Source organism: Styela clava, chromosome 9 (assembly GCF_964204865.1).
Source record: "Styela clava chromosome 9, kaStyClav1.hap1.2, whole genome shotgun sequence".
Taxonomy (NCBI): Eukaryota; Metazoa; Chordata; class Ascidiacea; order Stolidobranchia; family Styelidae; genus Styela; species Styela clava.
Window position 1 is genome coordinate 11,767,898 of NC_135258.1, and position 22,555 is coordinate 11,790,452.

A 22,555-nucleotide genomic window follows, 5' to 3' on the forward strand; every position below is an offset into this window, starting at 1 on the left:
GTGGCAGTTCATCAGAGATGGAGGCACTGGAGTACCGTACGGGAGTCATTTTCTTCCAGAATTACCGTAAAGTTCAGGTGAGTTGAGGAATTGTAATGAAAAATTAATGTGAGCTATTGACAGGAAAATAGCTTTAGAAATTCATATAGAGTGTTATCGAGAGGTGTGCCATTGACAAAATGTAATTAAAAGATGAATGAATGCCGGTGAACATTGCACAGTATTTATTTTATGTCTGTGTACGGTATGTAGAGTGCCAACAGACTGCTGAACTAGTACGGTACGTTAACTTCTATGCGGAAATGAGATACAATTTTTGCCATATGATGTTTATATATATATATGTTTGGTATGGAGGTAAAGTGGAGAAATATCGAAATCTGTGTTCTCGGTTGTCATAATATGCAGTTTCCAGGTTTCTGACTTTTCACACAAATGCGTTCTCATAGCATACCGTAGGCTGGTAGGTAGGTATCTAAATGACAAACACATTCTTAGTCTTCTTGTATACCAGTAAAAGCATCCAAATCGAAACAGAAGCCTCAGTCTAAAGTAAACTTCGTAACTCTGTAACTCCTCTTAAAATAATGCCAAAAAACAAGTAGTGGAAGTTAAATGAGTACCAAAACTGCTTAAATAATGCCTAACAAAATTGTGATGTGAAATTTTGATGTTTTTTTTTTAAAAAGTATGTCTGGCACGGAATGAAATTTTTGATAAATGCCAGTTCACCAAATAGGTTATCAATAAGGTTCCACGTGAGACACTTATTTTTTGAAAAATTGAAGTTTGGGCTGCATTTTCACATTACATTTTTGTTTTACGATATGTAAGCAGTTATTCAAGGCGGTATTTAGGCACTTACGGCGTGTACTTTGCTAGGCTCGTTATATGATAATATTATTAAGTTACGCGATCTTGCACTTGTCCATAATGCATTGTATAAATATGCTTATCCGGATTTTAAAATTCTTAATATTTTTCTAATCAATTCTCTAGATGTCACTGTAGATTTATAATAATTAAGACATGTTGGAAAATGATTAAAAGATGGAATCACTTGGTGCAACTTTCAGTCATTGTATTTTTGACATTCATCCATTTCATTCTGGGAACTAGTAATTATAGTACACATACATGGAACATAAAGATAAAATATTATGACGATAACCATTCACACAAGAAGCATTTTGATGAACTTGCGAATGGCATTGCTGACGAACTCGGCGTATTTAATAAGGGACAGATCGGAGAGTTGACAGGCTTTTATCTTTTTGAATCAGATACGAATAATCATGACCATTTATTGAAGCTTTTTGATAACCATAAACACATAGAGTGGCATAGTAAAGAAGTTGATTTGAAGCGAACGAAACGTTCGCATATTAATGTGCCAAATTTATTGCACTTCAATGATCCATTGTATAATGAACAATGGCATTTAAAAAATCTTATTGGATATGACTGTAATGTTACTGGAGTCTGGGCTCGTAACATCACTGGAAAAGGGATTGTCGTGGCTGTAGTAGATGATGGCGTGGAATGGCGACATCCAGATTTAAAAGACAATTACTGTAAAGAAGGAAGTTTTGATTTAAATTCTAACGACGATGATCCCTCGCCTGTTTATGATGAAGAAGAAGAAAATAAACACGGTACAAGGTGTGCGGGTGAAATTGCCGCAGTTCCAAATTCAGTTTGTGGTGTTGGAATTGCATTCGGTTCAAAATTTAGCGGAATCAGGGTTCTGGATGGTACAACTACAGATTCGTCAGAGGCAACTGCTTTTAACAAACATATGGATGTAAATGATATTTACAGTTGTTCATGGGGCCCGGAAGATGATGGCAAAACTGTTGATGGTCCTCATGATTTGGGTCGTATGGCACTACAACATGGTGTTGTCGCAGGAAGGGATGGATTTGGTTCAATATTTGTCGTGGCAAGTGGCAATGGTGGTCTTAAGGGAGACAACTGTAATTATGATGGATATGCAAGCTCAATTTATACAATTACAATCGGTGCTATTGATGAAATGGGCAATAAACCATCATATGCGGAAGAGTGTGCTTCTATGCTAGCTTGTTCTGTCAGCTCTGGTTCTGGTTTATTAATAAGAGACATTGTAACAACAGACTGGTCACTTCCACCTGGTAATTCAGCTGATCAATGTACGCATAGTCATACTGGAACATCTGCAGCTACGCCATTAGCAGCTGGAATGGTTGCACTGATGTTGGAAGCAAGACCTTGTCTTACTTGGAGAGATATACAACATATTATGGTAATGACTGCTGTTGAAGTTGACCATGCAACCGCATGGACTCAAAATAAAGCTGGATTTCGACATAGTAATATCCACGGCTTTGGTCTTCTAGATGCGTGGCGTTTAGTAAATGCCGCCAAAGTGTGGAAATCTGTGCCATGGTTTACGTCGCTTACTGCCGATACGAGCCATGATAAAAATTTAGCTATTTCTATGGATAGACATGAATCCTTGATTTTGCACACTGAAGTTACAACTGAGAACTGTAAAAATAATATGTTATCAACATTAGAGTATATTTTATTCACTGTCACTGTAACCCACCATACCAGAGGGAACCTGAAGTTTATTTTGCTTTGTCCATCAGGAACTAGATCGGAGGTTCCAACTCGACGGTCCGATACATCAGATAAGGGACTCACCGATTGGAGTTTTTCAACAGTAAAATGCTGGGGCGAAAATCCAGCTGGGAAATATACATTGAAAGTCATAGACACAAGTAGGAAATTACCACAAGGGGAAAGTTTGGGGGTCTTAAAAAGCTGGAAATTAACTTTGTACGGATCAAGTTGGACTGCAGATGAAATGAAAAAACGAAAAACATATATTGAATCTGTTATGGATGGTAGTTATCTTGATAATTTCAGTCTTCCTTGCCCTCCTGGTACACCTTTAGAATTCGATGTCACATCCGCACTTTCTGATCGCACCATTAAACTTGTAACAATGATATCTTGCTTTTTATTGTTTTGGGGAGTATATTACACAATTGAAATGGCATTTTGTAATGCAGAAGACAAAGAGGAGAAAGAAAATGATATTGAAAATGATCAAACTGATGCTGAGCGGATTGAAACACCTCAAAATGGATATGGTACATCTACCGAGAGTGTGCAACTTTTTCCTAATTCTACCTTCATAGGTACAAATGAAGATGTAGCAATGCTTGATATCGAAGAAGATACTCAAATAAATAACGGCGATCCTGGTACACAAAAAGAAGCTGAATTGAATGCTGCAATGACCATTTCTAATACTGATTCATTTCTTTCTGCTGAATTAGAAGTCAATTCACAAATTAATGATGAAAATATTGTAATTGACAATTCAATTGAAGATGTTACGTAGTACTTTTAAAAAAAAAATGATTGTGAAATTAACACTTCATCTACTCCTAACACTGAATCATTCTTTTCTGGCGAATGGGACAGAAGCATGTTAACAATTTATTACTACAATTTGATTTTTAACAAAGATGTTGCATGAGTTGATGATATTGTTTGCAGCAAGAGTTTTTATAACCCGAACGTCCCGAAGTATAACAAATGTCAGTATTTTGTATGGAAAAGAAACATACTGCGCCGAAAATTTGTTATTAGTCTAGTCTGTTATTAACAGCCGACATATCCAATATGCTGCAATTAGATTAGAAGATGATCGTTTGGTATTATTTTTCGCATGCGTAAGATATATTTATATATGAATAGTTTTGCACTTATGGTTGAATCTTTTTAATTTTTTTATGTGAAGCTTGTTCACACCAAACAGCCACTATATATTTAAAAAGACCAGTCTTTCTTGTTCGGTATTGCCTACCCAATTTATTACACTACACATTGTGTGAGGTGGGGATATGGCATTTGTAGCATGCAATACCAGCACAGTCAAGAATGCATTTTATTGCCCTAATACATTTCTGAGCCCTGTGCTACATCACTGTTGAAAGTTTGTTTGCTGTGGTAGAGACACCATTCTTGTGCCAAATTGCACACTTTTGTGCTGTGACGCAAATTACTTATGTAAAACTGCCCCTCTTATTATTTGATTTTATCCTGGTGCAATTGTATCTACTTAATGCAATAAACAAATCATGTTATATACCAACTCATTTACAAATTTTATTTAACAATCTAGAAAAAAACTGGCAGTGTACGGAAGATATGGCATGATCAGGACACAGATCGTCTGCAAAAAAGTTAAATGTGAAAGTTTTAGATAAACCAGTGGATTTTATTACTATATCCACATCACAATACTACTAGGTGTGAAGAGGCACAGCTAAGACAAAATGGTTTTTCTCCAATTTAGAAACGCTTTGTTATTTTTCACACTATGTTAGAGGGCATACTACTCGGTAAACATTGCCCTGGATCAAAATTTAAGCCAAGATGACATTTTGACCAATTTGAGAAGGTGAAGCAAGTTGCGTGTAAATAGTCTGAAAATGTGTCCTACCATACTAGTAAAAGAGCAGACATTTCAAACAAGATAACAAATTTTACTGGAAAGATACATAATTTAAGAACTAGTATTTGTGTGGCGAATTTCTTTACATTTATACACCACTGAATCATGATTGTGTGAATAAATAAGGAACCTGAGAAATAATCCTAAAACAATTCTATCGTCATTTATTATTCGTCACTCCCTAGTAAGGCTCAATAGATCAGTTTCCTTTTACTAACTTCATTTCTGCCTCATCTCTGCAATTTTCTTGCAATGTACAAATGAGAAGTGGACTAGTCCTCTACACAATATTTGCATGTTTAGTTCTCATTCTTCGATGACATAGTTTGGGTGAACAACGAGGATTGGATCCTTTTCATGACTTTCTGCTGACTCGCCATCTTTTAATCCAGTTTGTCCAAGCTCAATCAAAACATGATCCTAGAAATAAAAATTGAGATTTGAGTAATTATACCCAAATTACACATCAGCATTTTTGAAGCTACAGGACTATGTATACATACATTTATTTACAAACAGAAATTCACAGAAAGGATGCTGACCTCAATGCGGATAAGTTTTAGGAAAAAGATCGAAGGTACAGTCCTGGTTGCTGCATCCTATACCACTCATTCCCGCACTCCACCCAATGCATAAACAGGGCAGTATTGTGACAAAATATGATTGAGAACGACTTGTAGACAATGGCAGTTTAATCGTTCGAAAACCTGGTAGCCCTGTGTAACTGAGTAGGGGCCTAAACAAAGCTCTAGCCTCCAAATTTGAAAAGTAGGAAATATTAAAATTGAAATACAAAAAGCAAAATTCATTACCCTGTTTACGAGTCTATTGATAACTTTCTCTAACACAGTTTTCTTCTCGATTAAATCTTCTTCAGATTCAAGATCTTCAGCTATTTGTTCCAAATACCAGTTGATTAATGTTGATTTTTTCAGAGCTCCACCGTCACCCTCTGTAATTATATATGATCAAATGCTTGTATGAATATAAACGCTAGAACCTGAACAGCCCTCAAGACATCTAAATTTTATTATCATCCTAAACTAACCACTAAGACAAGAGAGCAATGAGATAAAAGATGACTAATATGGCCACCACACATAAACAAAATTCCAGCTAAAAGTTAAAAGAATTGAATCAGATCGAAAAAATAGACATCAGAGAAAACTAAAGTGAAAGCTTCCAAGCGACTTTTTCCATCTCTAAGTACTGTAAATTTAAAATCCCTTAGTTCATCAGTTGCGGAGAAAAGCGGTTTTTCACAACAACCCCAACGAGAACAACAACAGCAAATGTGCATTTGATTAAAAATAAAGACCTCCTGATTCTTCTTCTGCAGCCTCTTCTTTCTGTCTCATGTGTAAGACGAGCATATTACTCATTCTTTTATAATCTTCGAATGAAATTTTACTCTGAACTTTCTTCGCAGGAGTGGTAGCAGAATCACCAGAAGGAAGATTAGAATCCTGAGATTGTAACACACGAGTGGCCGTCGCCTGTTCTTGTGATGCATCCTGGTTTTCAGCTGTTTGTTCCTCGTCCATGATCTCTTCCTAAAAATTAATAAAGACATGTGAATACAAACACAAAAAAGCAAAGGAATAATAGGAAAATTTAATGATCAAATAGCAAGAATTGCTACAAATATGGAATTCCATAATTGAATAGATATTAAATAGTACTGGTTCACTGACACCAGTCGGTTCCGTATTGAAATATATATTCTGGAATGTCATAATTTTGAACCCGCAGAGAGGAAATATGAGAATTTGGAATGAAGATATTTTTGTGGATGAAATTGACCTAAATCATGGGTTCTAAAAGTGCCCCATACGGATCCCCAAAGCTCCCTGAGAGAAACATAGGGGCGCCGCGAGCTATTCATTTACTTACTAAAATACTGAATATTTTCGAATATAAAGCAGCAAATACATCCGAGTCATTATATAAAGTAATTTTAATTTACTCATCGGTAAATACCATCAATATTTTATAAATTTATTGAGAGCTCTGTGAATAATAGTCAACCAAAATTTGAGAGCCCCTGACCTAAATCATTATTAACTTAAGTAATGGAAATTTAAAAAAAAAACATGATTTTCAATGGCTATTTGCATCGACTATAATAACACTGCAACTACCAAATATCTCTCAAGATCAAAGATAGAAAATTAATTTTTTCAAGCTTACATCTTGATCAAAATTAATATCGGGTGTTTCGACTCTTATGATTGATTTATTGAGAAGTCTTGCAGCCTCTTTCACATGCTTTGGTAAAACTTCTTCCAGACAATGAAGTCTCGCCATCGCTTCTGACAATCTGTGTAAACAAGAGAGTAATATAAAAACATGCAAGATCAAACGACTAAATGCAGTACAGCAGTAACCTATGCAACCTACATTGAAATCTATTATCTTATAATTCTGATGCTCCAAATCAAAATTATAAATCAGCGATTGTCAAGCAATTCACCATACCGATGAGACCTCAGCTGAGAATCAAGTTTGTAGAAAAAAAGTGAATGACTTGCCGCAATGCCACAAGATGGTGCAACTTGAGCAGAAATAGGAAAATTTTGCTAGAAATATAGAGCCCTATAGCATTCAGAGTGAATCTAGTAAAAAATTAAATGTAGCTTTCTAGCAGCTTCTTCCTTCTTTAGGTTTTGAAAACTCAAAATCGAAGGGTCCATTAGTTGATGAAGAAGCGATTTTTCCACAACAAACCAGACAACCCATTTTTTCAAAACAACGCGTATGTAAACTTGGGTGTCCAAAAGCAAAAATCCCAGATACTCAACTACGGGATCCGAATTCATAATATAACTTTGTAAGCATAATCTCCTCAACAGAATAGTGGGGAAATTCACCTGACAAGACTCTCTAGCTGTCTAACTGTGATTCTCCATGATGATCTTGCAACACCAGAACAATCTCTTTCTCTCATTCTTTTATATTCATCAACCATAAAGTCTTCTCCGTCTTTAGTTATCTGTGAAAGCATATGTTAGGTTGCATTGGCCTCAACATTTTTTTCAGTACTTTATGATGGTCATATATTTTCATACCCGATATGGACTGATAACCGTACAATCGGGATAGCTTGTCATATAATTATACCATCATATAGTTCCTTCCCAACAGTGTTTACATATTTAGTATGACTGATTAACTGGTGGCGAGTAATTGCACCAAGCAGTCATATATCTTCAGATGAGTTAGCAAGCAATCTTGCCATATTTTATTTCCCCACTACAAATATGAAAATCCTATTCTGTCCTGATATCCAAACTAGCGCAATTGTTATCTCAAATACTACTTTACCTATATGCAGTATATACATATACCTTGGGTTTAAACATTCTAGCAAATATCAGATATCTCTGCATTTCTTCAAGTGAATATGTCCGATCAACAGAATGTTCCAGTCTTGCATGTAGATCGACAATACGTCGTGCAATCGCATAATCTGTAACCTGAATACCAATAGCGAATCATGACAGAAAACTTATTGAACAATTCGAAATGTAAACGAATTGAAAATACAACGTAGAGAAACTATTATTATTCTTTTGGCCTAGATCCTGAGGTTCCCCAGAAAAAAGGGCTCATTTAAAATTGAGAAAAAACATACAGCAATTACGTTAATATGAAAAGGGTGTAGTGAATTGGGTATACAATGCCAAACCAAAAAGATTCTCGTCCTTTCAAAAACCAGTAGTGATATTAGAAAGAAGGGTGTGAATAAGCGCCAAATAAAAAAAAAAACATTACCTCATTGCATTCATCAACAAGAATGAAGAACAAATCAAATCTGGACATGATTGGAGCAGTTAGTGCAATATTCTGTCGAAGTGATTTAGCACGATCATATCGACCTCCGATTGGATTTGCTGCAGCGAGTATAGATGTTCTTGCATTCAAAGTTGCCTGAAAATGATCAAAAACAAAAATTTATAAATAGTTACTAGCCTATGGCAAACTGAAGCAGAATTTGGTATACAAAAAACATTTTTCAACCATAATTAAGAGTAGCGCATGAAATCTTCATGATTTGACCTCATATTGATAGGTATTATGGCAGAAAAGTTTTCAATTACAACAAACAGAGAAAATTGTCGTCAAATGAATCACTACAATCACTCATTCCACTGGAATAATGCTTGAAAAAATTACCTTGACACCAGCTTTGGTTATAGATATAGTTTGTTGTTCCATTGCTTCATGAATTGCAACTTGATCACGAGGATCCATTTTATCAAATTCATCAATGCAACAAACACCATTGTCAGCCAACATGAGAGCACCTAAATAAATTGGAAAGACATTTTTTGTTAGTGTGTGATATATGTAAACTGGTTTATTTCATCTGAACTCTTCACATATTTTATGTTGTTTATGATGGAGATCCACAACTCACATCAAACTGTGAATACTTTGTCTTGTTATAAATTAGAAAAGTAATTCCAACTCGAATCTTTCGAAGTGGGAATTCTGTGAGGGAAATAGAAAGTTCACCCCATTTGACTAATCAAGCAAAAAATGTCCAGGTCCTTCAACACAAATTTTTTGAACATCCAATAATGAAGCGTACTTTTCTCTGACATATCAGGAAAACAGATACATTCAAACACAATCAGAGGCAGTCCCAAACAGGGGTGAAGTCAGAGTTTGGCATGACTTCACTGATTTTCATACTTTTGATACAATGATAATGAAACCCTTTTCTTCAGGAATTCGGGAACTGCTCATTTTTAACAGTCTATTTAGAAGGCTTGGTAGCATTCGCTAATGTTTTTGTAATCAAGATTCAATTTTCTACGAATCCAAGGCTTGAGTCAAAGTCAAAATTTTGATGTATGATTCAAAAGGCTATAGGCTGAAATCTTGGTAAATTTATTTTCTTCAGAAAAAAAAGGAAATTTTTTTATTTACCAGCTTCAATAACAAACTCATTCGTTTCTTCGTCTCGAACAACAGCAGCAGTTAAACCAGCAGCACTTGATGCTTTACCACTTGTGTATACAGCTCTAGGTGAGAATTCTTCTACTTGTTTCAGAAACTGACTTTTAGCTGTACTGGGATCACCAACCTGATAAAAGAAGACAAGAAAACATAAGTTGGCATAAGCTATCACCTAAAAGTACATTGAATTCTAGAAAGGCTAAGAAAAACACCGATAGGTAAATATATATTATATATATATCACCGGCAATGGATGTAACATCTACATATACCCCGAAGAATTTTAAATTAATACCAATGTTTTTGATGAAAAACCGTAAATACACAACAAAATGTTTTAAGCATAAAAACATCATCACCTACTGAAACCCATAGAACACAATGTTCATGCAGTGTATATCATTTGTTTAGTACATTATTTTGTAAATTTGGCAAGTTATTTTTATTTCATATATTTAAATATTCATGCTAACAGTAAATAAACTACTATATTGAATAGTAAATGAACTCACAATGCAGACATTAATATCTCCACGAAGCGTTGTCTTCTCCAGGGTAATTTTTGGAACACCTCCGAACAACTGCAGCAAAGTCCCACGTTTCACCTCATCATTACCTTGATAAGAAATAGAGGGGTAAAGAGAAAGATCGACTATGGGACTGAACCATGATCAAACTTGGGACCCCCATATAAACCAAAGAAATTTAATCTAACTTAACCTAAAACAAATGCTCTATTAATAAAGTATTATTTCTAGAAGAATCTAATTAAAATGGCTGATGGACAACTCGACTACACGGACAACTCACCAGAAACAACTCGACTACAGAGAGGCCTGGTGAGTTGTCCGTCTTTACGCATTTCCTAAGGCGGTGTTTTAGGTCTATAGAAATGCGTTTTTGATATTTTTAGTGCTCAAATGTTGAGAAGAATACATAAATGTTCTCTAGAAAGCATTTTTATTTGTGTAAGTGGCTTATTTTTCTCATGTTGTATGAATACAAACACAGTCTACAGACAAAATTGGAGTAACATTAGCGAAGTAAGACTGTTGACTTGTACGACTGCGTGCGTTTAAATTTTTTAAGTCCATTGTTAATAAATGTTTTGAATGAGCACCTTTAAGCATAATAAAACCTTTATACATCACAGTAACACTTATTTATTTATGAAGGTGAGCTTAATAGTCTATGGTCGCAGTAGTCTAAACTCGCCTACGGCAGTCGCTCTGCGATATCGATGCTCAGGTTTCAGTCATAGAGTTGGAATTGCTTTTTTGCAGAAGAAAACCAGGAACAGATAGGCACTGTCGCTGGCCTGGCAAAGAAACTGGGCCGGAGAACGGATAAGGTATACAAATCGGTGATATCCATGCACAGAGATTAGATAGGGTGCCAAGATCAGCGATAATGACGGCCTGACACCTTACAAACGAATACTCAGAAACCGAGGTCGTTTTCATCACAGTTTTATACTGACACGAGTACGATTAACGATATAATAACTCTACAAAAACTACTCAAGAATTTCAAGATGGAAACTCCAAATATGTGCAAGAGATGTGACGACAATGTTTCCATGAATCAGGAGGGACTAATCTGTGACGTCTGTCGAAATTGGTTCCATCGCAAATGTTTCAATAATTCAGATGTGGCAATGACGAGGGAACAGTGCAGACTATTAAAAAAACAGGAGGTTATGTTTGAGTAGGAGTGCCTTGACTGCTTCCAGGCCCAGGACATTCACCATGACTCCAACCCAGTTGTTCCATCCCAGCAGATGGAACCTAGAAGCCGTCGACTGGTAGATTACTCGGAAATCAGCCCAATACCTAGGGTGAGTTGTCTTTTTTTTTTATCGATTATTTGTCAACCTATCTAGGCTAGAATAAACTAACATTTTTAATATATTACACTGGACAACGACGCATTCCCAGATATTCCGTCAGTGGTTAATGTATCGTCAATCGAGGCTACTGATCCAAGATAATTGTTGATCCAAAGAGTCGAAGAAATGGGACAATAGCCTTCTTAGATGTCCAGATACAGAGAGAAGAAATGGAGAATTGAAGACTGATATATTTAGGAAAATCATCGTAAATCAAGAGAAGAATTCGATGAATGACAAAGAAACCACACTTTTCCCGCCTGTGTATAAATCATTGTTTAAATAGTCCCCTTTTTGTTTGAACTTGCGCTAATTTGTTTTTTATATATATCATCTTATCATCATCCTTTTAGATTAGAGTTGACGCCATGATATTTTTTTCATATTTTTCCTTTTTTCTTTTTCTTGCTCATATCAACTTGTGTCCTTTCCATATCATGCCCTGATGAAGTTTTTCTGTATAGAAATTCGAAACGTCGGCAAATTACATCATTTCGCTAACACCGGTTGTGCTTCTCACCATCAAGGACGCCATCAGCCAAAGAGGTAAAGCGAAGCTTTACGAGAGGGATGGCATACTCATACACAGTTTATCGCACCAACGCGAATGGAACTGGTCCATCCGTATTAATTACACAGTGTTCCATTTTCTATCATCCCATTTCTAATACCTAACAATTTTATTTTGCATTTGCCTGGAGATGCTCCGTAAGGCGGAAAGGGAACGTTTGCCCGGCAAACATCCTGCAAAAGGACGAAGATTTCATCAGAAAGGAAGCGCCCCATTCACATAGCCCTGTGGTCGGCGAGTGACAACATGGAAAACTGAAAAGATTGGTGGGGGAACGAGGGTTAGAGAATCCCTACACAGCTTGTGGGATTGTGGCTAAAATGGCACGCAAAGAGATCGCAGCAGGTAGATTGCAGATTGGCGCAGTAAAGGTGAGTTACTTGACTCTGTGCATTTATAGTAGTTATAGAGATTGTGCAACATGAAGCGACAAAACAACAGACCGTCAGACCCAAGTACAATCAAGGAGCCTGCAACATCAACACATTCCCAAAGATTTTTTAATTGACGATGCAATAGTCAAAGGCGCACGTCACACAATCTTTTCAACGAGGAAACAGCTGTCACTTCTGTCGAAAGCAAACATCTGGTTCATGGATGGGACATTTGATGTGGTTAAAGACTCCTTCATCAGGAGCGGTGGATGCTCAAAGCAGATTCTGTGGGTCTTTGTCCTCATGTCCCGGCGCCGGAAAATAGACTACATTCACATCTTCAATGTACTCAACAACTTACACATCCTTTCGTTTTCAGGTGCACATGTGAAGAGGTTTGTGCTGGACTTCGAAGCCGCAACGTGGCAAAGCACTTTCTTCAGTATGGCCGGACGTTGAAAAGCAGGGCTGCTCTTTCCACTTCACCCAGGCCATAATGAAGAATGTGCGCCACAATACATTTGGCTCGCCTATACAACAAGTGAGTGGTTAAAATATGGTTATATATGTCTTTGTACATCTTTCACTTCTTTTGATTTAATATGTTTTTATTTTGTCTCAGGGACGCGTGAACAAGAGATCTGATCAAGCATGTCATGGCGCTCTGCTACATACCAGCTATGTTTATTTTGTCCAGATTCAAATTCCCGAAAAAGAAGATGCAAACTCAATTTCTCAAGAACTTCGCCGAATTATTTGAGAAAACATGGCTATTCAACAGTGTCTGGACTACCAAGGATTCGTCAGTATTTGACGGGGAAATAAGAACAAACAATCATTTGGAAAGTTGGCACTGCCATTCCAACAGTATAACTCGAAAAAATATGCCTTTTTACAGTCTCATCACAACAATGTACGATGTAAGTATCGGGATAGAGGCGGACCTTGTGGACATTTTGGAACAAAATGTTGCGAGGCGTGTCAACGGCAGGTATGCGGAAGCCAACGAGAGGGTGCAATATGTCTGGGAACAGTTTAAGGACGGAGAGTTATCTGTGGACTCTCTTCTTCATAGGTGTTCTAGGATCTACGCGCCGCAGTATTGCAAAGAGTAAGTATGTGACGCAACAAATTTCCCTATGACGTTTAGTATTCAAATAAAATTCATTGTTCGTAACGAAAAAGAAAACAAAATCTTTCATCCATTAAATTTCCCCATAACGTTTAGTATTCAAATTTCATATTAAATTCATTAATCATTACAAAAAATTATTCATCCATTCTTCGGCCTAGTTTCTTTGCCAGGCGCAGTTGTAAACTCGGCGATACCCGAGCAGGAATCCCGGCGCGCTGCTTCTTTATCACCGATCTGACACCTTATCTAATCTCCGTGCATGGATATCACCGATTTGTATACCTATCCATTCTTCGGCCCAGTTTTTTTGCCAGGCGCAGCAACAGTGCCTATCTGTTCCTGGTTTTCTTCTGCAAAAAAGAAATTCCAACTCTATGAAACCTTGTCGTGGCGAGTTGGCTCAAAACTAATATCAGTCGGCACTAAGTAAATGCTATACAAGTAGAACTCTTGGGCATGCGTTTTGCAAAGCAATCGCTCTGTAGTTGTCTTCTCCTGGAGCATCGATATCGCAGAGCGATTGTTACTGGCGAGTTGTTTGCCTCTCGTTGCTCTGTAGTCGAGTTGTCTTCACCTCGAGCACCGATGACATCACGTCGCAGAGCGGTAGCTCGACTGGTTAGTTGACTGCCTGCCGAGCGACTGCCGTAAGCGAGTTTAGACTACTGCGACCATAGACTACTAAGCTCACATTCATAAATATATAAGTGTTACTGTGATGTATAAATGTTTTATTATACTTGAAGGTGATCATTCGAAACATTTAATACCAGAAACTTAACAAAATTTAAACGCACGCAATCCTATTTCGTCTGTAGACTGTATTTGTATTCATACAACATGAGAAAAATAAGCCACTTACACAAATAAAAATGCTTTCTAGCGAATATTTATCTATTTTTCTCAACATTTGAGCACTAAAAATATCAAAAACGCATTTCTATACCCCTAAAACACCGCTGTTGAAAATGCGAAAAGACGGACAACTCACCAGGCCTCTCTGTAGTCGAGTTGTCCGCATCCCATTAAAATTAGCATTTCCAAAACTGTACCCTCAATTCTAAGCAATCTTTTTGTTCATAACTATATAACTATATGTGAAAAATAATGCCATGTGAGTTGGAGAAGATATACATTGTGTTCATAAAGTCATAAATTTTTCAAATTGCAACAGGAATTTATAGATACCATATAGTTTGCTGGACCCTGAAGGTGCATTGAATGAGGTAAAAAAAACTTACATAAACACTGATTAGAATAAAATAAACCTAGTTAAGATATACTGATAAGATAACTGACTACACAACAAATTCGAAATTGAAGCTGCCTTTATAAACCTTATATATCTATTACTTACCATGAATAGTTGGAAACAAGCTTTGACATAGATTGTTGTAGAGATTTTTATCACAAGACATTTGATAAATTTTTTCCCATTCCGATTCTGTCATTTGATTTTTAATAGTTTCGATTGTTTGTTCATCATATCTTATTTCTTTTCCACCAAACTGTAATTGACAATGAGTGATAATCACATGCCTTTCTATATATTCATTAGAGCAGGGGTGGGCAATTACTATTCTGGGTGGGTCAGTTACAGATTAAGAATTGGTTACTGGGCCGGAGGCTCAAAACTTAATATGAAAAACTATGAATGAAGGACAGCTCATTTATAACCGATGAGTTAACGTTTATATAATAAAAAGGAGCACAATGTAACAATCGGGGTCATTAAGATCTTATTTTCATCGATATTTTAACAAAAATCACAACTATAGTCGTAATCCTGAGGCTCAGGCTCAGGCAGTCACTTTCGTCTAACGATATGCAAGGTGCTAGTGCTACTATTGTTTGAAATAATCAGAATCGACGCGGCCTCCATAATTTATTGGGTCAGGTGATGAGAATGGGATTTGAATTAAATGTGTGTAATCTGCGTTGCTAACACAGATAAGTCTACGCTTCAACTGCTAAGTCATTGCTGTCAGACACACATGCTGAATGCATACCACAATACTAATTCTGATTTAGCCATGAGTAAAAAATTTAGTTCAGACAAAATTTGAATTCCATGAAGTTTCGTGTTATAAAAAGGACTTCCCAATAACAATAACATATTCGAATACCAATGATTTATTAAAATTTAGCTTATGGAATAATAATTATTTTCTTTTTTAGAATCACGTCTCCATACCACACATTCATAAACATCATATGTAACATTTTGACAAAGATTAGAGAAAATTGAAATATACTCAAAATTATTTCAAACCGTGCCGACATTGTAAATACAAAACATGGAAAAAAATTGAAGATTACTTACTGTAGGATTGGTGGCAGTGACATGACAGGCAAGAAAAGCTTGACGATAATTCAAGTCGCGAACACCTAATGCTTTCAGACCTCTGATTCCTTCTGTTTCAAAACTCTGCAATAAAAATAAATATGCGAGGTTTGGTTTCATTTTTAATTATAAATGACCGAAACCAAATAAATCTACTATTTAAAATACAATCTATAATTGTATCTTCATAAAAGGAATATTGATTATACAGTGATACTTGATAGTCGATCGATACAATTCGGTAGTCGACCAAATAAAGGTTGATCAAAAAATGCTGCGGTGCTCGAATGAAAATTCAATGCTTGAACACCTAACTTGGCGTAAAGTGAGATGACGTCACCTGAACCGGTCATCCCGTTGCCACTTGACCATTCAACAAGAGATCGACGCTTAAATATAAGAACACGAAGACCAAAACAAATTAGTCCGGGTATGCAATCCGCCACAGTATCAGCCATGGTACACAATCTTCATGACTAACTATTTTGGGTATTTTGGAATGCGCAAGATTGAACTATAATTTCTTATGGTAATGGTAATGTTTCGGTACTCCAACAAATCAGTAGTCGGCATCGACACCAATCCTGAACAAAGTATGTTCGATTACCGAGGTATCACTGTAATGGGACCATGTTCAACAAGGAACACATAAAAGTGTACTGAACAAGTTTAAATTTAGCTAATCCGATTGAAAATACAATTGGGTTTCCACGATAAATTGAAAGAAAGAATATCAAGTCATACTGACTTGAGTGAGTCTTTAACACTTCAAAAATATAATTTTTTAAAAAACGATTCTTATTAATCCTAAAACCATGTATTTATAACATCAAATATGATTTTTTATCACATGTTCATATGCCATTCACTCTAACAAGTACCACTGATGTGCAAGGAGCTACTTTATACTGACAGGACCATCATCATTCCAGTTTGGCATCGCCTACCCAATCTACTACACCATGGGTGAGGTGGTATGCATGGAATTTGGGAGCTCCAGAACTATGTGTACTCATATGGAGGTAACTGCTATTGTTCGCCTACTTTACATCAAGTTGTGTAAAGGGACGGAAGCCTATGGGCAGGGGGTGTATTCACTTGGCTAACAAAGACAGTCCCTAAACTCATAATAGAACTAAATTAAGGAAAATCGGAATAAAATCATGGCTTCACCCTAACATGGTACAAATAATACGAGAGAACCCTTCAAAATACCAATGTTGTGTAATTGACTTACCCTGTCACCGCCGGTTCTTGTTGATGTTTCAGCTCTTGTCCCTGGTGTTGCAAGTTGTCCGACGTCTGGCACAACAATCAACGTTCCAATAAAATCGCATCTATCACCAGCTTGAGCCATTTCAACTGCTTCAGCACGAACAACTACTTCAACACTGGAGAGAATAAACATATAATCAAGATATCGTATATTGTGGATGTATACTTAACAAATAACTTGTCTCGTCAACTAAGTTCCTGTCAGTTGGAAAAACTATACTAAGCTCAGGGTTTAAAACCAATCTCTGGTAAAATTTTTTGAAAAATAGTCCTCACGAGATATTGACAGTTTCAGGGTGGTCAATACTTGCTGAGCAATTTGGAATCAACATTTAGGATAAATTTTAACCTATCGTCATTGAAAGTACTGGAAATCATCGAGGCATTGTGGGAAATTTGGCTAAAAAAGGCGAAATAAATTTAAAAAAAATTTTCCAACTCGCGTACTAAAAGTTGATTGAATGGTTGAAATTGATTGGTCCATAAAGTGACCTATTCCCAACAATACCTCCAAACAACAATTTAGTAAAATACCAACCATTAACATATTTTACCTTCTAGGAATGCATCCTCTTGGTAGTTCAGACTGTGTTTCTTGTATTCTCACTTTTTGAAAATCAACAAATCTGGATTTGTTTGTATCAAGCACAAACTTTGAACGATTACCACATTGTGGGTTTCTGCAGACTGTAGGCTGTAATGGATATATAAATAAAATGAAAAAGAAAATAGTGATACAAAAATGTCGTAAGGCATTCTGTTCATGCTTCTTCCATTTAATATTAAAACCTACACTCAATAGCAGTGGTACCTAACCGCCGGTCCGCAGACCGGTGCTGGTCTGCCAAGCTACGAGAAATTTAGTTGTTTTGTTATTTTTATGCCGTCTCAATCGCTTTACCGAAGATGAAGTTGAGTTGGTTTATTACGCAATTTCTCTTCTGCCGTCATATTGCGACGTCTTGATTTATTTGATAGATTTTCTTCATGTAAAATGTTTTAAGCGTACCTTTTTTGTCTAGATTCTAGAAGCATATTGAGTGCCTGACATTGCATTACATTACACAAACATATGTTATTCTTTTCCATCCCGGTCATTTCAATTTTTTGCCGGTCCGCGAGTACATTTAATTTAATTTTACCGGTCTGCCAGGGTAGAAAGTTTGGGAACCCCTGCTCTATAGAATGGAGTGGGCAAGATTTTTGAAACTGGTAACATAAATTTTCCCGAACTAGAATGGCAAGGCAAGTAAGTGTGACGTCAAAAGTTATATCTTATGAGCAGAGTGGCAAGAATGCGTACGATATGAACAAAATTAACAACAACTGCGGTATGTAGTGCATGCAGAATATGTTAAAAGCAGAAATTTATGCTAGAATCAAGTAGGCCAGATTGATTCACCTGACTGGCCAGATTTGGCCCACGAGCCATGGTTTGCAGATTTCAGATTTTTAGACAATAGACATACCTGCACATATTTGAATTGTTGTTCCACATCTTTTATAATAGTTTGGCAATCCAAGCATGTGAATGTTCCACTGACCAATTCAGGATGGACAGGATGAGTTCGGACAACTTGACCACTAATTCTCAACAATGTTCCAATTCTTCCATTCCGTAGCTCTCTTATTCTGTAATGATGGAAGACTTTATTTCATAAACATAATAGAAAACTCAATCACGAATTACAAGATAGAATAACCTGCAAAATATTGATCATTGGTTTCAAGAGAATACAACAAAAATGCTTACTTTTGTCTTGTTGGAACTTCTTCAAATGCAACATACAAATCTTTACTGGCTGGGATACCACGATAATGTTCTCTTGCAAAACTTCTTACACCTCGACAAAGGAAAGGGTACATTCTGAAAAGTAATATAATACAAGTAATGAGACCTAACACGATTTTATATTTTAATTGCAAAAAGGAAAGAGAACTTCCAAATATATGACAAAACAAGCAAGAGAGTGAAAGCATACAAGCTGAAACAAAATAGGGAATGATCAGTGTGGAATAACCATTGTATAATAAAATGTGAATGGAAAAAATCTCATAAATATCAAAGTTTACCTGTAATATTCCTCTTGAATAGTAGTTGCTAGTTGTTGATTGTAGATTTCGATATCTGTAAAGCTTACAGTAAGGGTGTTGCGTTCAGGTCTCATCAAAGCTTCAGCAGGTGCAAGATATTTCACTTCACCTTCAACTGAAAACCTGAAATAATTTTGAGTCATAAAAAATTAGTTTCTTTATATTTAGACAACTGCCAAAGCACCTGAAAATCAAAATCATAATTCAAACTACTGGTATGTAATGCCACTAATTTGCCGGATTGTCAAGAGCAAAAATGTACACTACAGCAAACGACCATTTGAGGCTTTATTAGTATCGGATTCCAAATGTAAAACAATATACATCTTTTGACTTACTCTTCCAAGAAATCCTGAAATAGTTTTTGAACTCTTTCTGCGATGCCATCTATAACTTTGTTTACCCGAGGTCCAGCCTGGTTTACAACATCCATTTTTGCACCTGAAGTACTCTTGACAACTAATATCAAATCTTGTACAAAGTCAAGTAAATATAGTTACTATTGTATATGATGATAATAATTTCTGAAACAATTAGAAAAAAAATTACAGAATTATTGGCAACTCTCAGTTGCATAGACAGTGTTTTACCTACGATTTTATTTTTAAGAAGATTATCAAATTCCATCACGACAAGGTTGATATGTGGGACTATTTATAAATCAGATGTGTGAAGAATTTGGATGTACAAGACTGGACTGCATAAACTATATTTCATGTGAAATTTCAATTTGAACATTACAAAATACAATACAAGTGAATATTTTCATACAGCATTAACTTCAAAATAAATCTATTTATTAAAATCATTTAAAACCAAATATGAACATAAATAACTGTAATCAAGCAGACTTTACGGCCTATCAACATAATCGAAAAATTTATGCCAATATCAGACAAACTTTTTTAAAATATGGTAAAAAAAAACATTCACCACACTGATGCTGAGATGGACTGAGATACTAAATATGTAATAAAATTATTATTCACTCCTACTGAGATTTTAGCCACACAAGTACAAATTCAAACTGCAAAATGTATTGAAGATTTTAGCCAGACTGCTATTTTTGTGATTGGTGAAAATAGATATAAACAATACATGAATGAAAAGTGGAAATACAATATTTCATTCGTTCATATTTAATATTAGTACTTAGTATTAGAATAGTTCTAATTACAACTTGCTGTAATTGGGTTTCAGAAACATTCTAGTACACAATACAACTTGATGCGTGGTCCTAATTATTATTACAGAATATGAATTGTAAGATTTTAAAAATTGTATAACAACAATGTACCAAAACTGATATAGGAGGTATCATATTCATGATAGGAATGCAAATACTACAAAAAAGATGTTGTAAAATAGTTTGGAGCACATTAAAAATCAAGTTTGGATGAACATATTGTCCTTATAATACTTGAGCTCTTTTATACTCTCCATAATATCACCCATAGCTCTATGGGATCCTTGTTTTGTGGGTGCTTTATTATAGATGCCTGGATACCAACGTTTACATAATTCTTTTACTGTACTAACATCAATAATTCTATAATGCAAATGATTTGAAAACATGGGCATATATTTATCTAAAAACTTTTTATCAGCATGTACAGAATTTCCAGCGAGAGGGCACACTTTGGGAGAAGTATATTTCTTCACAAATTGCAACACTTCGTCTTCAGCATCTTTTGTAGAAATTTTACTTTTGCGTACGGCTTCCGTCAGACCAGAAGCTCCATGGTGTTGTTGACACCATTCATCCATGCCAGATAACAATTCCTCACTTTCATGTATTATTAAATTAGGACCTTCTGCGATGATTTTCAAATGAGCATCTGTGACAATACAGGCTATTTCAATGATCTTATCTTTATCCACATCTAAACCAGTCATTTCTAAGTCAACCCATATCATTCTTCCAGACTTCCGATCAGCCATATTCAATGAATTCCTCTGAACAAAAATATATGAAGATATCAGTAGCGAACACAGAAAATTACACAAACATTTTAGGGGTTTGAGAGTTAATAGAAAGATGTCGGAGGTATCTGGATATTGATGGAAAAGTATTTGAATAATATCGTTATACCAGTATGGCCTACTGTCATAAACGCAAATCTTGATATAGCCAAGTGAGAGAGTACGATACCACAGTAAGATGATATGTTTAATATCTGGAACCATGTGAAAATAAATCAGTAAATGCTAGCATGTAATATTGTGAACAACGAAAAATCAAAACAAATTTGAGAGATAAAATAATAACGATATGAGGTATTTCTTTCTCTTTATTTATAACTTACCGTATATCTATATATACAAATGTATCACTATAAAATCAGAAAATCCTATAACACGCACCTTAATTTGATACCAAGTTCTGAAGTTAATGACCTTCAACTGATTTATAAGTGAAAACATAGACTGTAAAGTAAAATGTGACATTAGTAAAGCACAACTAAACTTATAGTATGAAAGGCATATTTTGGAATTCGCACCATGAACACATACAGTACAGATATGTCTGTATGTTAGCATTCAGATACTGACGCGGCGTCCTATTTATCATATGTATAAATCCTCATCTATGCATTCAACAGCAATGCTGATACTCTAAATTGTACTGTATAATATAATTAATAAACAAAAACTTGCCAATATTTTAATCGTCGCAAATAAAAACGAAAAAAAGCATTTTAAAAACATATAAATCCAAAAGACAGAGCAAAACGAAGACTAGCCTCCGAACGTGCTATTTGCTATGCAGTCAGCTGATCATTTTTCCCGCGGGTTAACAGTTACTCTCCTTTATAATTTTGAGCGCTGTGACGCCATGATTGATGTAACGAATTATTGCAACGGGTTAATAATGATAGACGGTTTCTAAAGGAATCGTTTGTACAGATGGGCTTCAGTTTATAACACTATCGCATGCAAAGGAATAGTTAACTTGGCTAGAATATAGTCCAGTAGAGTCAAACAATGAGGAAATATACTCTAAAATGCCCTTCATTGGCCCAGAATACGTACGGACCCACGCAAAACAATGTTTCATTGTTTCACCGTTGTTACACATTATGTTAATCTCGCCTTAATTTTTTTGAGGAATAAAACATTCGTTCTCGGTAAATTTTGACGACGGACTTGTTAGGGTTACAAACAGCGAGTACGTACAGGGAATATAGGGGGCTTCCCTCGTATTTTCTGGTAGCGGATGTTACGAAGCTCCATGCTATATCAAGCGCTCAAGTCAACCGGTATGTTAGTCGTTGAGTCAACCAAACTTGTCATATTTCCGTATGAAGGCATTTGGGCTGGATTCCAGACTTGTCTTTCTGATCCGTTAAAAACAAATTCTATGGACTAAATCACTAAAATATTAATGTCGAATTG

At 35.8% G+C, this 22,555-nt stretch overlaps 4 protein-coding genes across 5 annotated transcripts in view; 2 read left to right on the plus strand and 2 right to left on the minus strand.

The window, feature by feature from the left end:
* Positions 1-22,555, plus strand: part of LOC120338889 (vesicle-associated membrane protein 4-like) — a 129,902-nt gene that overhangs the window by 43,113 nt on the left and 64,234 nt on the right. The gene's annotated exons all lie outside the window — the stretch shown is intronic.
* LOC120338672 (proprotein convertase subtilisin/kexin type 7-like) lies at positions 53-4,154 on the plus strand. Its single transcript, XM_039406574.2, has 2 exons — positions 53-77; positions 1,000-4,154. Exon 2 carries the CDS (start codon positions 1,040-1,042, stop codon positions 3,392-3,394), a length of 2,355 nt encoding a protein of 784 aa, XP_039262508.2. The 5' UTR covers positions 53-77; positions 1,000-1,039; the 3' UTR covers positions 3,395-4,154.
* On the minus strand, positions 4,140-19,690 carry LOC120338671 (DNA replication licensing factor MCM6-like). Its single transcript, XM_039406573.2, has 18 exons — positions 19,498-19,690; positions 19,139-19,282; positions 18,819-18,932; positions 18,535-18,697; positions 17,620-17,759; positions 17,028-17,181; positions 15,770-15,874; positions 14,804-14,954; positions 9,991-10,094; positions 9,449-9,605; positions 8,690-8,820; positions 8,288-8,443; positions 7,861-7,989; positions 7,384-7,505; positions 6,704-6,833; positions 5,832-6,066; positions 5,326-5,465; positions 4,140-4,933 (listed from the first exon to the last, which is right to left on the minus strand). Exons 1-18 carry the CDS (start codon positions 19,590-19,592, stop codon positions 4,820-4,822), a joined length of 2,484 nt encoding a protein of 827 aa, XP_039262507.2. The 5' UTR covers positions 19,593-19,690; the 3' UTR covers positions 4,140-4,819.
* On the minus strand, positions 19,681-21,911 carry LOC120338673 (oligoribonuclease, mitochondrial-like). 2 transcript variants are annotated; one of them, XM_078115911.1, is made up of 3 exons: positions 21,661-21,911; positions 21,524-21,586; positions 19,681-21,115 (listed from the first exon to the last, which is right to left on the minus strand). In XM_078115911.1, the coding sequence occupies exons 1-3, from the start codon at positions 21,661-21,663 to the stop codon at positions 20,546-20,548; spliced, it is 636 nt and encodes a 211-aa protein (XP_077972037.1). In that variant the 5' UTR covers positions 21,664-21,911; the 3' UTR covers positions 19,681-20,545. The 2 variants fall into 2 exon arrangements, with proteins under 2 accessions (XP_077972037.1, XP_039262509.2); XM_039406575.2 differs by lacking the exon at positions 21,661-21,911 and having other exon boundaries at positions 21,524-21,652.

What these genes read in the sequence shown, in the direction of transcription:
- LOC120338672 (XM_039406574.2), top strand. Translation starts at nt 1,040, where the DNA reads ATGATTAAAAGATGGAATCACTTGGTGCAACTTTCAGTCATTGTATTT.
- LOC120338673 (XM_039406575.2), bottom strand. Translation starts at nt 21,607, where the DNA reads ATGTCACATTTTACTTTACAGTCTATGTTTTCACTTATAAATCAGTTG. An exon ending in GAACTTGGTATCAAATTAAG is followed by an intron (nt 21,116 to 21,523) that starts GTGCGTGTTATA and finishes ATTTTTGTTCAG; the next exon opens with AGGAATTCATTGAATATGGC.
- LOC120338671 (XM_039406573.2), bottom strand. Translation starts at nt 19,592, where the DNA reads ATGGATGTTGTAAACCAGGCTGGACCTCGGGTAAACAAAGTTATAGAT. An exon ending in GAGATATTAATGTCTGCATT is followed by an intron (nt 9,606 to 9,990) that starts GTGAGTTCATTT and finishes TTCTTTTATCAG; the next exon opens with GTTGGTGATCCCAGTACAGC. An exon ending in TCAATAGACTCGTAAACAGG is followed by an intron (nt 4,934 to 5,325) that starts GTAATGAATTTT and finishes TTTTATTTCTAG; the next exon opens with GATCATGTTTTGATTGAGCT.